Source organism: Pongo pygmaeus, chromosome 16, assembly GCF_028885625.2.
Source record: "Pongo pygmaeus isolate AG05252 chromosome 16, NHGRI_mPonPyg2-v2.0_pri, whole genome shotgun sequence".
Taxonomy (NCBI): domain Eukaryota; kingdom Metazoa; phylum Chordata; class Mammalia; order Primates; family Hominidae; genus Pongo; species Pongo pygmaeus.
This window is the reverse complement of record NC_072389.2, coordinates 45,945,126-45,957,558: the sequence shown is the minus strand read 5'-3', so window position 1 is coordinate 45,957,558 and position 12,433 is coordinate 45,945,126. Positions and strand designations below refer to the sequence as shown.

The 12,433-nt window shown below is 51.5% G+C and overlaps 1 protein-coding gene across 1 annotated transcript; it reads right to left on the bottom strand.

Annotated features, from left to right (window-relative positions):
* Window positions 1-36: 36 nt before the first annotated feature.
* GCHFR (GTP cyclohydrolase I feedback regulator) lies at window positions 37-4,598 on the bottom strand. Its single transcript, XM_054450285.2, has 3 exons — window positions 3,549-4,598; window positions 1,824-1,918; window positions 37-519 (listed from the first exon to the last, which is right to left on the bottom strand). Exons 1-3 carry the CDS (start codon window positions 3,582-3,584, stop codon window positions 396-398), a joined length of 255 nt encoding a protein of 84 aa, XP_054306260.1. The 5' UTR covers window positions 3,585-4,598; the 3' UTR covers window positions 37-395.
* Window positions 4,599-12,433: the final 7,835 nt, after the last annotated feature.

Here is a 12,433-nt window from a genome sequence, read left to right as displayed (position 1 = left end):
CCCAGAGTCCGTGCACAAGCAGAGCACAGACACAGCCACTCATCACAGCCCTTTATTGGCTTGGGCTAGCTATGCAGGAGCCACGCGCCAGGGCCGCTGGGGTGCCCAGCTCCGGCCCGGGGCAGCTGCCCGAGGAACATGGCCTACACAAGGCCCTCGGCCCAGGCCCGAAGCAGGAGGGCAGCTGGGAGCACCAGGGCACCGGGCACTGCCCTCTCCCACTGCTTGACGCAGGGTTTCAGAGAAGGCCATTCACTGCCCGTTGGGGCTGGGCCCATGGCGGTGATGATTTGGGAAGAGAGGGGCAAGGCAGATGGTGAAGCAGGAGCTTGGAGGTCAGGGCCCACAGCAGCCCCTCCACAGGGGCGCCCCATCTGCAAATCAGCGTGAGAAGGTCACTCCTTGTGCAGACACCACACCAGCGTCTGGCCCACCCCCGTCATGCTCAGCACACGGAAGCCCCTGCGTTCCAGCTTGTCCAGGACTATGCGGGGAGGGTCATCGACGTAGTATTCAAAACTGCAAAGAGACAGGATGGGTGGGGTGAGGAGGGGCTCACAGCAAGCTCCTGGCACAAAGCTAGTGTCTGCGGCAGGCAGCCTGGCCACTCTTGTAGTGACTCACACTTGCTGGCTGCTTGCTGGGCGCTGGGGTAAGTGCACGCCCCCTGCCTCCTCCCCTTCTAGGTACTTCACGAGCTATCTCATTTGTTCTTCCCAACAGGCTAGTGAAGGTGCCACTGATGTGGCCATTGATAGATGAGAAAACAGAGGGGTTAAGCAGGTTCCCCAGCGTCCCAGATGGTAGAGCATGTTAGTCTGACCACAGCCCTGCCGCGGCGCTCCCTGAGCTTGCTCCCCACCCAGGCTTCCAGCTGGGAGGAGGTTGAGGCTGCAGTGAGCCATGATTACACCACTGCACTCCAGCCTGGGTGACAGAGTGAGACTCCATTTCAAAAAAAAATAAGCCTCCAGGCCCCTCACTGCCCTGGCTGTCCTGCAGTTCTGAAGCAACAAGGCTGAGCCCCAGTAGCTCCTGGCTCTGTGCACCACTCCCTAGCATGGAGAATGCTGGTGGTCCTTCTTTCAGGTTTAATTGATGCTGAAAGACCATGAAGCAGACAAAGGGCTCAAGCCTCAAGCTGGGCATGGAGAGGCAAGTGCCTCATGGCAAAGGGAGGGGGCTGGCTTCTGTCCCCGAGCCTTGACCCAGGGGCTGGGATCAGCCCTCCTCTTTCCCCAATTTGAACTGGCACTCAATCTGACAACTCTTTTCAGAGAGCCTGTGTAGCTTGGGTTCTCCCTGCCTCCAGGGGTGAGAGGAGGAATGGAAGCAGTAGTCACAGTTTAGACATGGAGGCATTAGGAAGGATGCCAAGGGAAATGGCTAGGTCCCCCGGCAGCAGCCACCCTGGAGGTAGGACGTAGGCTCCCTGCTCCATGCTTCTAGGGCTTAGCTTTGCGACTCAGCCAGATCCTCACGACAAAAACCTTTCTCTGTGCCTGTCTATGCTTGATGGGGTCCAGCTTAGGAGAGGGCAGGGCAAGGAACAGTCCGCTAGTGGAGTCCTAGACCCAGGGAATGGACTGTTTCTGCGGTTCCAGTAAGGATGTGGAAAGCTTTCAGAGCAAGGCTCATGGGGGAGAGGGGGGATGTTGGAGAGGCTACAGATGGGACCAACTCCTCCAGAGAACAGAGCCCCAGGATGCAGGCAGGGGGCTCTGATGCTGGGCCCTGTCCCTGGGCTTGGAGGTTGTGTAAAGGGAGCAGAGGCAGGTCTAGGGGCTGGCAGGGAGAGGATACTGAGGGAGGCTGCTACTTACAAGTTGTTTCCCAAGACACTTCTCTTTGAAGCCCCCAGATGCTGCATCAGCTCTGGATCCGACTGTTCATCGCCCACCATAGTGGGGCCCACCTCCTGCAAGGTAAGCCACAGTGGCTGCTTGGCTGGCTGCCAGAAGGTGGTGCAAGGTCTTGCCTGTCCTTCCTCCCCTGCCTGCTAGCCCTGAGTAAGCTTCAGGTAAAGGCTACAGAGAGTAGCGAGGATCCTTAGGGGCTGAGCACAAGCTGTGAAGGAGTGGAGCCCATCAATGATCAGGAGGAGCAATGTAGGGGCCCTCCCTAGTGCCTTAAAGCTCAGCTTTAACTGGGCAAAGTATCAGGAGCCTATAGTCCCAGCTACTGAGGCTGAGGTGGAGGATCGCTTGAGGTGGGAGGAGTTTGAGGCTGCAGTGAGCCATGATTGCACCACTGCACTCCAGTCTGGGCGACAGAGTGAGACTCCATTTCAAAAAAAACAAAACAAAATAAACATTATGTAAATGAAAGAAGCCAGACTCAGATCACATTACCACAGAAAGGTAATTAGTGGTTATCTAGGGCTGAGGGACTTGGGAGAAATCAAGAGTGTCTGCCAGTGGGTACAGGGTTTCCTTTTGGGGTATTAGAAATGTTCTAAAACTGATTATGGTGATGGTTGCACAACTCTGAGTACACTAAAGAAACAACAACACTGAATTCTACACTTTAAATCAAAGAATGTATGGTATGCACATTACATATCAATAAAGCCATATCTTTTAAGAAATAAGAATCACTTCCAGGGGGGCCATTTCCAAGTATGGGTTCCCAAGCCCCAGACAGAGTTTTAGGAGGTCTGGGAAGGGACCCAGGAATCCACATTTTAGCAGCTGAGCAGATGGCTGCTTCACAAAGCGCTGCCCAGGGCTCTGCAAGAGCTCTCTGTTGGGTGGTGAACCCACCAAGGGGGTTGTGTACCCTTTGCTGGTTCACCCCAGCACTGGGCAGTGAGCAAGGGCAGAGAGCACCTTGCTGCCCATCTGGGAGGCAGAGTCATGTCTTTCTGAAGCTAAAAGGGGACTCCTGAGGGGCAATCAGAACCTTTTTACAGATAAGGAAACTGCACCCAGAGAAAGGAACGTGACTTCTAACTCATGGTGTTCCCACCTCTAACTGCACAGCCCCTTCTCGCCTTCCTTTTTTCCCAAGCAGGGGGTTCTTTGTTTTCTTCCTTCCCTAAAGCTTCAGGGATAGCCCTTCCTGGAAGTGCCTAAGGGTGCAGCTAGTTGCTGTTTATGGGTCAAGGACTTGGCACCGGGGTTTCAGCGCCTTGGCACGTCCTTATCTTTTCCAAACCTCTTTCCCTCAGGTTATTCCCCCTTTTTTCTCCTGCGGAGCGGCTCTGTGCAGGGCACTGGGTGCTGCGCGTGAGGCCAGGGCTCCCTGGGTCTCTCCCGCGGACAGGTAGGACAGGAGCCGGAAGCGCCCGGAGGTCGCCCTGTTGCCGGGACGCACGTACCCGGGCCCCTTCGCGGCAATAAAGGCTCCGGGCCGGCCAGAGCTCGCTAAGTCCCAGGAGCCGAGCTGAGCCCGCTTCTCCACTCCCTCTCCCCGGCCAAGGGGGCGTGTCTGGGCGGGTTCCCGGTCCAGCCCCCGGTGGGTGCAGCCCAGGAGGGAGGCATGAAGGTGCGGTCGCAGCCCCCTAGGGCCTGGTCCCGGCTCCAAGTCGCCAGGCGGCCGGTACTTACCATGCGGATCTGGGTGCTGATGAGCAGGTAGGGCATGGTGCACGCGTCCCGGCCTGGCTCCCACCGGGGGTTCTAGGCTGGACGCCGACTCCAGCCCTTCTCGCGTCGGGACTGCGACGCGCAGCTGGGAGTCCCGTTACTCCGGCTCTGGCCACAGGCGGCGTCAATCCCGGGGCATCTCGCCCGTGACCGCCGTGGCCGCCAATCAGGAGCGGCTGCCGTGACGCGCCCTGCAGTCGGCGGTTCGGGACCCGCCCCCGCCCTCCCGGCGGCGGACTTGGACCCCGGGGCCCACCTGAGGCTTCCGCCGAGTGATCCAGTTGCGGAAAGGTGGAGTGCGGGGAGGAGAGGGCGGTCCCACGACCTGGAAGGATACTATCCTGAAGCTCCAGCGTCCTCCAGGACGCTTAGTGCTGCTTTCTTTGCAGCCTGTGATCTTACTGCGTCCCCGCGCGCGTGTTGCCCCCGCGCCCGCTTCTTGCAACGCTGCAGGCCAGGTTCCAAAGTCCCTGCCAGGCTGAACCCAGAGCAAACGGCGTCCTCACGGAGGCCTCTCCAGGCCCCAGTCCACCCCTCTCAGAGACGCCTCGACAGCTTCAACTGGGCCCCACTTCCCCTCGCCAAGACATGCGCTCCAGAGATTCCTTAAGCGCTGAGGAGGCCAGGGCACGAGGCTCGGAGCTAGCCCTGAAGGCGACAACTAAAATACCACCCAGGGCGCACTGCGCATTCCCCCTCCCAGACCCTAATTCCAGCACAGAGGCGGATCCTTGCTTTTCTGTGGACCCGCAGGAAAGTCTGTAAAGGAACCGCGCGCTTGGCTGGGTGCCAGGTCTGGAGTGACTGAATGTACGGAACCTGGCCTTCCCTCCCCTGAGCTTCCCGCGCAGCTGGACAGACGCGGCGCACGCGCAGGAGGTCACTGGGCAACACCTGGGGCAAATGAAACAACTTCCCCCGCACCAGCCACCAGTGAGCGGCTGCGAGTTCCCAACGGTGCGTCTACGCCCCTCATCCGCGTGTATCAAAATCTGACAACTCATCATTCTTTATCTGCCTTGTTGTGATTGGTTTGCTTTTTTCTTTTCTTTCTTTCTTTTTTTTTTTTTTTTTTCTGGACATGGAGTTTCGCTCTTATTGTCCAGGCTGGAGTGCAATGGCGCGATCTCTGCTCACCGCAACCTCCGCCTCCCAGGTTCAAGCGATTATCCTGCCTCAGCCTCCTGAGTAGCTGGGATTACAGGCATGCGCCACGACGCCTGGCTAATTTTGTATTTTTAGTAGAGACGGGGTTTCTCCATGTTGGTCAGGCTGGTGGCAAACTCCCGACCTCAGGTGATCCACCCGCCTTGGCCTCCCAAAGGGCTGGGATTACAGGCGTGAGCCACCGCACCCGGCCTGTGATTGGTTTTCTAGAAAATAAAGCAAAACAAAAACAGCCTGTAGGTAGCCTTCCCTCCCATGGGAGGGTAAAAATCTTCACTTTTTAAGAGGGGCATTTATAGGGGATGCTGCTGTTCCAACACTTTGACAGACGTGGAGAGAGCTATAAGGGAAGCAGGAAGTTGTAATCCTAAAGGTTCCTTAACTGGTCTAATTTATTATTCTGTAGTTCCTACCCCTGCCCTCTTACCCACTGACCTAACAAGTTAGCCAGAGAGATAAAACACATTCATGCTTAACAAAGGATGTGTTAAAACTGACAGAAGGGCCGGGCGCCGTGGCTCACGCCGCTAATCCCAACACTTTGGGAGGCCGAGGCGGATGGATCACGAGGTCAGGAAATCGAGACCATCCTGGCTAACACAGTGAAACCCCGTCTCTACTAAAAATACAAAAAATTAGCTGGGCGTGGTGGGGGGCGCCTGTAGTCCCAGCTACTCGGGAGGCTGAGGCAGGAGAATGGTGTGAACCTGGGAGGCGGAGCTGTAAGGGAGCCGAGATTGGTTGGGCCACTGCACTCCAGCCCGGGGACAGAGCAATACTCCGTCTCAAAAAAAAAAAAAAAAAAAAAAAAAAACTAACGAAAGATTAATGCCCAGGAGCTCCTACAACTCAGTGAGAAAAAGATGAACAATGGAAAAAACAGGGGTAACTGACTTGAATAGGCCCTTCACAAAACCAATAAATATATAACATGATGCCCAGTATAGCATTAGAAATCCAGGAAATACAAATTAAAGTCAATTTTACTTTTTTTCATTTTAACCACATTTATTTAAACCACAAGACCTTGTAGACACAGTGGCTCACGCCTGTAATCTCAGCACTTTGGGAGGCCAAGGCGGGAGGATCACTTGAGCCCAGAAAGTTGAGGCTGCAGTGAGCCATGATTTGGTTTATTTTTAAGTAATTTATTCCTACTTAAAGACAGATTACCCTACATGTGAAAGCTATGCACAAAAATCATCCACTGATTAGAAGGATTTTTTTAAGTTATACGATTGACCTTGGTTTTTACAATGGTAAATGAAAAACATAAAATTCTTCAGTTGAATGAAGTATGGAAGGATTTTTATGTTGTCATTTTTTAGTTAAAACAGAGCAAAATATAACTCACTGGAATATAGAGATAAGAGCTGAGCCAGGCACGGTGGCTCATGCCTGTAATCCCAGCACTTTGGGAGGCTGAGGTGGGTGGATCACTTGAGGTCAGGAGTTCGAGACCAGCTTGGCTAACATGGTGAAACCCCGTCTCTACTAAAAATACAAAAATTAGCTGGGCGTGGTGGCACACACCTGTAGTCCCAGCTACTTGGGAGGCTGAGGCAGGAGAATCGCTTGAACCCAGGAGGCAGAGGTTGCAGTGAGCTGAGATCATGCCATTGCACTTCAGCCTGGGTGACTGAGTGAGACTCCGTCTCAAAAAAAATAGCCGGATGTGGTAGCACATGCCTGTAGTCCCGCTTGAACCTGGCAGGCGGAGGCTGCAGTGGGCCAAGATTACACCACTGCACTCCAGCCTGGGCAACAGAGCAAGACTCCATCTAAAATAAATATATGAAAAAAAGATAAGAGCTGAATGAGCATGCCACAAATGGAGAAAGGGGGTATTTTCACAGAACCAGTATTTTTCCCAGTCCCATCTCCACTTGATGTCAATCAGAACACACCACTGGCCATTTTACAAAAAACAAACAAAAAACACAAATGCAATATGCTGGTGCACACATACCCATTACTGTATGTACAACAAAGGAAAGGGGAAGGTGAAAATGAAATAAAACTATACTATATTGGTCGGGATGTAATGGAACCAAATTGCAGTTTTCTAATTGAGGATGTAATCTTGGTCTGTAAGAACAGAGGTTTGGAGTAAAGTAGTAGGTTCCTTTTTTAGTAGACACCTGTCTCCTGCAGGAAAACGTCAATTGTGTATTCATCCTCCATTACCAACTGTGCAGGTATGTCTGTTTCATTGATTGGCTGCCCATTAAATCTGAATCTGATCTGCCTCATTGACAAATCCTGTTATTCACAATAGGCTCTCATCAGTTTACTAGGTGGTGTATGCCTCTTAAACTGCGCCACAGAACTATCCTGCCATACCACCTTCAAATAAATATGATTGTTGTTCTCAGTCTTAACTTCTTCCTTGAGCTTCCATGGCCATGGCAAGCACCAAAATCTCTGCAGCTGCTGCTTCACAAAGCAGGTACTGTTACCGCCCTCAAGGGAGGGTCGCTTGACCCGTCCGGTGCAGTTCTCACCAATAGAATGAAACCAGGTTCAGTAAAGCAGAGCAGAAATGTTCATTGGTCAAGAATGGAAAAGGGGAGCTTCTGCTCAAAGCACCTGCTCCCTGGACACTGGGTAAAGGGGGATCTTAAGGGTTTTTTGGGCAGATAGGTGAAGACTGGGGTAGGGATTCCTGGATGGGTTCTTCCAGGAGCAGCTGGAATGTGTAGATTCTTTTTGCACCTGGCACTGTTTGTGCTTAGCAAGGTACATTTCTCCACACTGGGTGCAGATTTTAGTACAGCAGTGAAGCAGTAACTCAGGTCAAGGCAGCACTGCTGAGTTCAATTCATCTTGTCACTGGTTCCTGGTTATTGGCACCTGGCCTTTGTTTCTGTAAGCAAGCACGGCTGGGAGGATGGTTAATTTCACAGGTTTTGGGGCTTCCTGAAAGAACTGAGGGCCAGCGCAGTGGCCCCTGCCTGTAATCCCAGCACTTTGGGAGTCCAAGACATGCAGATCACCTGAGGCTGGGAGTTAGAGACCACCCTGGCAAACATGATGAAGCCCCGTCTCTACTAAAAATACAAAAATTTGGCTGTGCACAGTGACGCATGCCTGTAATCCCAGCACTTTGGGAGGCCAAAGCGGGTGGATCACTTGAGGTCAGTAGTTCAGACCAGCCTGGGCAGCTGGTCTCTGCCCAGCGAAATCCTGTCTCTATTAAAAAATACAAAAAATTAGTTGGGCCTGGTGGCGGGTGCCTGTAGTCCCAGCTACTCGAGAGGCTGAGGCAGGAGAATCACTTGAACCTGGGAGGCGGAGATTTCAGTGAGCCAAGATCAAGCCACTACACTCCAGCCTGGGCGACACAGCAAGACTCCGTCTGAAAAAAATAAAATAAAAATAGAAAAATTAGCCAGGCATGGTGGCATGTGCCTGTAGTGCCAACTGTTTGGGAGGCTAAGGCACAAGAATCACTTGAACCCTGGAGGTGGAGGTTGCAGTGAGCCTAGATCACAATGGGCAACAAAGCGAGATTCCATCTCAAAAAAAAAAAAAAAAAGAATTGAGGTCATGTTGCGGTAACAGTACCAGATCCAACCAAACAAGCACATAAGCAACACCAGGAGTACAGAAGACTAAATTACTTTTTTTCTTTTTTTTAAGAGGCAGGGTCTTGCTCTGTCACCCAGGCCAGAGTGCAGTGCTGTGATCAAAGCTCACTGTAACCTTGAGCTCCTGGACTTGAGGCATCCTCCCACCTCACCTCCCACATGCCACCATCCCCAGTTAATTTTTTTTTTTTTAATTTTTTGTAGAGACAGTCTCACTGTGTTGCCCAGGCTGGTGTCCAACTCTTGGCCTCAAACAGTCCTCCTGCCTCTGCCTCCCCAAATACTGGGATTATAGGCATGAGCCACTGTGCCCAGCCTAAACTACCTTTTTTTTTTTTTATTTTTATTTTTTTTTATTGAGACAGAGTCTAGCTCTGTTGCCCAGGCTGGAGTGCAGTGGCACAATCTCGGCTCACTGCAAGCTCTGCCTCCTGGGTTCACGCCATTCTCCTGCCTCAGCCTCCCGAGTAGCTGGGACTACAGGCGCCCGCCACCACACCTGGCTAATTTTTTGTATTTTTAGTAGAGATGGGGTTTCATGGTGTTAGCCAGGATGGTCTTGATCTCCTGACCTCGTGATCTGCCCGCCTCGGCCTCCCAAAGTGCTGGGATTACAGGCGTGAGCCACCACGCCCGGCCGTAAGCTACATTTTAAATCTGCAGTGAGATAGTGCTTTACAGGTTAGCAAAAAATAAAATAAATAAATAAATTTAAAATGTTAAAATCTGTAAATATCAAGTGTTGGTGAAGATGTCAACAATCCCACTACCGTTGGGCTTGCAAGTTGGTGTGAATGATACCCTATGATGCAACCAAACCTCTCCTAAATAAACCTCAGGAAAACTCACAGCCATCAGGATACATGTACAAGAAAGTTCACAGCAGCACTGTAACCAGTAAAAAACTGGAAACAGCCCTTATATCTATCAAAATCAGACTAAAAGTTTTTGAGCTAGGTTGGGTGGTTCACACCTGTAAGTCCCAACACTCGGGGAGGCCAAGGCAGGAGGACTGCTTGAGTCCAGGATTTTGAGACCAGTCTGCGGAACACAGTGAGACCCCCATTTCTACAAAAAAGAAAGTTTCTGGCTGGGCGTGGTGGCTCATGCCTGTAATCCCAGTGCTTTGGAACGCCAAGGCAGAAGGATCGCCTGAGCTCAGGAGTTTGGACAACATAGTGAGACTCTGTCTCTACTGAAAAATTAGCCGTGCATGGCGGCACACACCAGTAGTCTCAGCTCCTCGGGAGGCTGAGGTAGGAGGATAGCTTGAGCCCAGGAGTTCAAAGCTACAATGAGTGGTGATTGTGCCACTGCACTCCAGCCTGAATGGCAGAGCAAGACCCTGTCTCAACAACAACAACAACAAATTTTATATCTATATCTATATCTATCTATATATATATATATATTTCTAAAAGGGTTGGGCATGGTGGCTCATGCCTGTAATCTCAGCATTTTAGGAGGCCGAGGCAGGAGGAATGCCAGAGCCCGGGAGTTTAAGACCAGCCTGGGGAATACAGGGAGATGCCGTCTCTACAAAAAAATTAAAAAATTAGCTGAGCATGGTGGCATGTGCCTGTAGTTCCACCCCTGGCTGAGGTGTGAGGATATTTTGAGCCTGGAAGGCAGAGGTTGCAGTGAGCTGAGATCATGGCAAGCCTGGCTAATTTTTTTTGTATTTTTAGAAGAGACGGGGTTTCCCCATGTTGGCTAGGCTGGTCTCAAACTCCTGACCTCGTGATCCACCCACCTCGGCCTCCCAAAGTGCTGGGATTGCAGGCATGAGCCACCGCACCCAGCCAATTTTTGTATTTTTTAGTAGAGATGGGGTTTCACCATATTGGCCAGGCTGGTCTTGAACTCCTGACCTCGTGATCCGCCTAACTGGGCCTCCCAAAGTGCTGGGATTACAGGCGGCAGCCACCGTGCCCGGCCTAGAGAAAGAATTATTTTTTAAGGCATCAAGAACCTTAAACGTTATACACAAGGGTAAGGCCACCATCCCAAGGCATTTGACTTGTCACCTCTCTTGGAAGAGCCGCGGTAGATGAGGCAGATGTTCTGGGCAGAGGGCAGGACAACAGTTTGGGGTCTGGTCTGCTCTCTTCTCAGGCTGGGCTGTGGAGGGGGTGGGAAGGTGGGCAGTGCATATCTCAGGCAGCCAGGCCTTTATTACATTTGCAAAGCTGGTCTGCAGATGCAGCACAAGATAAAGAGCTCTGTCCAGAACCACCCACCACACTGCTGATTGCCCTGGCAGACACGTGCCTGCCAGATAACATCTTTAATATCCAGGGGGAAATGAATTCCCCTGCTTGGTCTGCCCATTTGGCCTAGCCTCTCATCACAATCCGTTTATCTCACAGAGCTGCCTCCCCCCACATACAGAGAGGAGAAATTATTCTTCTGCCACTGAGCTTTCTGCCACAGCTGAGAACACACTGTCAAAGTGGCAGGGCGTGCTGTGGGTCACGCCTTCTTTTCTTCCTTCCTCCATTCAGCTTTTATGGATGCTTTTGCATTAGAGCTGTGCCAGGCACAGGAGACCTGGGTTGAATCAGGAGTGAACCCCATCCTGGAAGAGTGGGCAGTCCAGTGGTGTAGACAGAGTAGAAAGCAAATAATCACAGAACAGAGTGTAATGGGTCTGGTGCAGTGGCTCACGCCTGTAATCCCAGCACTTTGGGAGACTGAGGCGAGCAGATTACTTAAGATCAGGAGTTTGAGACCAGCCTGGCCAACATGGAGAAATCCCGCTTCAAATAATCACAGAACAGAGTGTAATGGGCCTGGTGCGGTGGCTCACACCTGTAATCCCAGCACTTTGGGAGAATGAGGCGAGCAGATTACTTGAGGTCAGGAGTTCGAGACCAGCCTGACCAACATGTAGAAATCCGGTATCTGCTGAAAATACAAAAAGTAGCCAGGCGTGGGGGTGCAAGCCTGTAATTCCAGCTACTTGGGAGGCTGAGGCAGGAGAATTGCTTGAACCCAGGGGCGGCGGAGGAGGTTGCAGTGAGCCGAGATCGCACCACTGCACTCCAGCTTGGGCGAAAGAGCGAAACTCCGTCTGAAAAAAAAAAAAAAAAAAAAAAAAAAAGAGTATAATGGAGGCAATAGAGCCACAGGAGCAAAGCAGGGTGAAAAGCTTAATTTCACCAAGGTGGTGGTCTGGGAAGGTTTCCAGAGGAAATTTTTATTTCCTCCAAAATAAAGTGTATATATATATTTTTTGTTGTTGTTGTTGTTGTTGTTTTGAGAGGAGGCCTCACTCTGTCGCCCAAGCTGGAGTACAGTGGCGAGATCTTGGCTCACTGCAACCTCTGCCTCCCAGGTTCAAGCGATTCTCCTGCCTCAGCCTCCCGAGTAGCTGGGATTACAGGCGCGCACCACCATGCCCAGTCAATTTTTGTACTTTTAGTAGAGACGGAGTTTCGCCAGGTTGGCCAGGGTGGCCTCGAAATCCTGACTTCTGTTGCCCAGAGTGCTCATGGCTCACTGCAGCCTCGACGCCCTGGGCTCAGTGATCCTCCCATCTCAGCCCCCAGAGTATCTGTGACTACAGTCACGTGCCACCACGGCCGGCCTCCTGTATTCTTATATATATACAATATCTCACAATTAAAGGGAAATAAATATAAGATCTAGTCAAGGGTATTGGGAGGACTGGCCTAGATATTTCTTCTTTCACTAAACTAAATTTTAACTCTTAAGAAATGTTCACAATAAAATTGTTATCATAGTCCATAAAATCGGTCTTTTTAGTTGCCACAATTATAAGCTGCACACAATTACAAGAGTAAAATAGAATTATAAGACATGCTGTTTAAGATTTATGGCCGGGTGCGGCGGCTCACGCACTTTGGGAGGCCGAGGCGGGCGGATCGCTCGAGACCAGGAGAGCGGGACCCAGTCTCTACAAAATAAAAATAAAATGTGGGGAGAGGGTGACGTTTTCCAGGTACAGAGGAGAGGTCCAGGCAGAAGCGCAGGTAGAAAGTGTGAATATGCTGAGCGTATTCCGGAAGCAGCAAGTAAGCCGGTGTGACCGGAGGGAAATGGAAGCCTGGCTGCCGGACGGTGAGG

Excerpts from the sequence above, each read along its gene's own strand:
- GCHFR (XM_054450285.2), bottom strand. The coding sequence starts at position 3,584 with ATGCCCTACCTGCTCATCAGCACCCAGATCCGCATG. Across the intron at positions 1,919-3,548 it reads TCAGCACCCAGATCCGCATG|GAGGTGGGCCCCACTATGGT; the intron begins GTAAGTACCGGC and ends CTTACCTTGCAG. Across the intron at positions 520-1,823 it reads AGTGTCTTGGGAAACAACTT|TTTTGAATACTACGTCGATG; the intron begins GTAAGTAGCAGC and ends GTCTCTTTGCAG.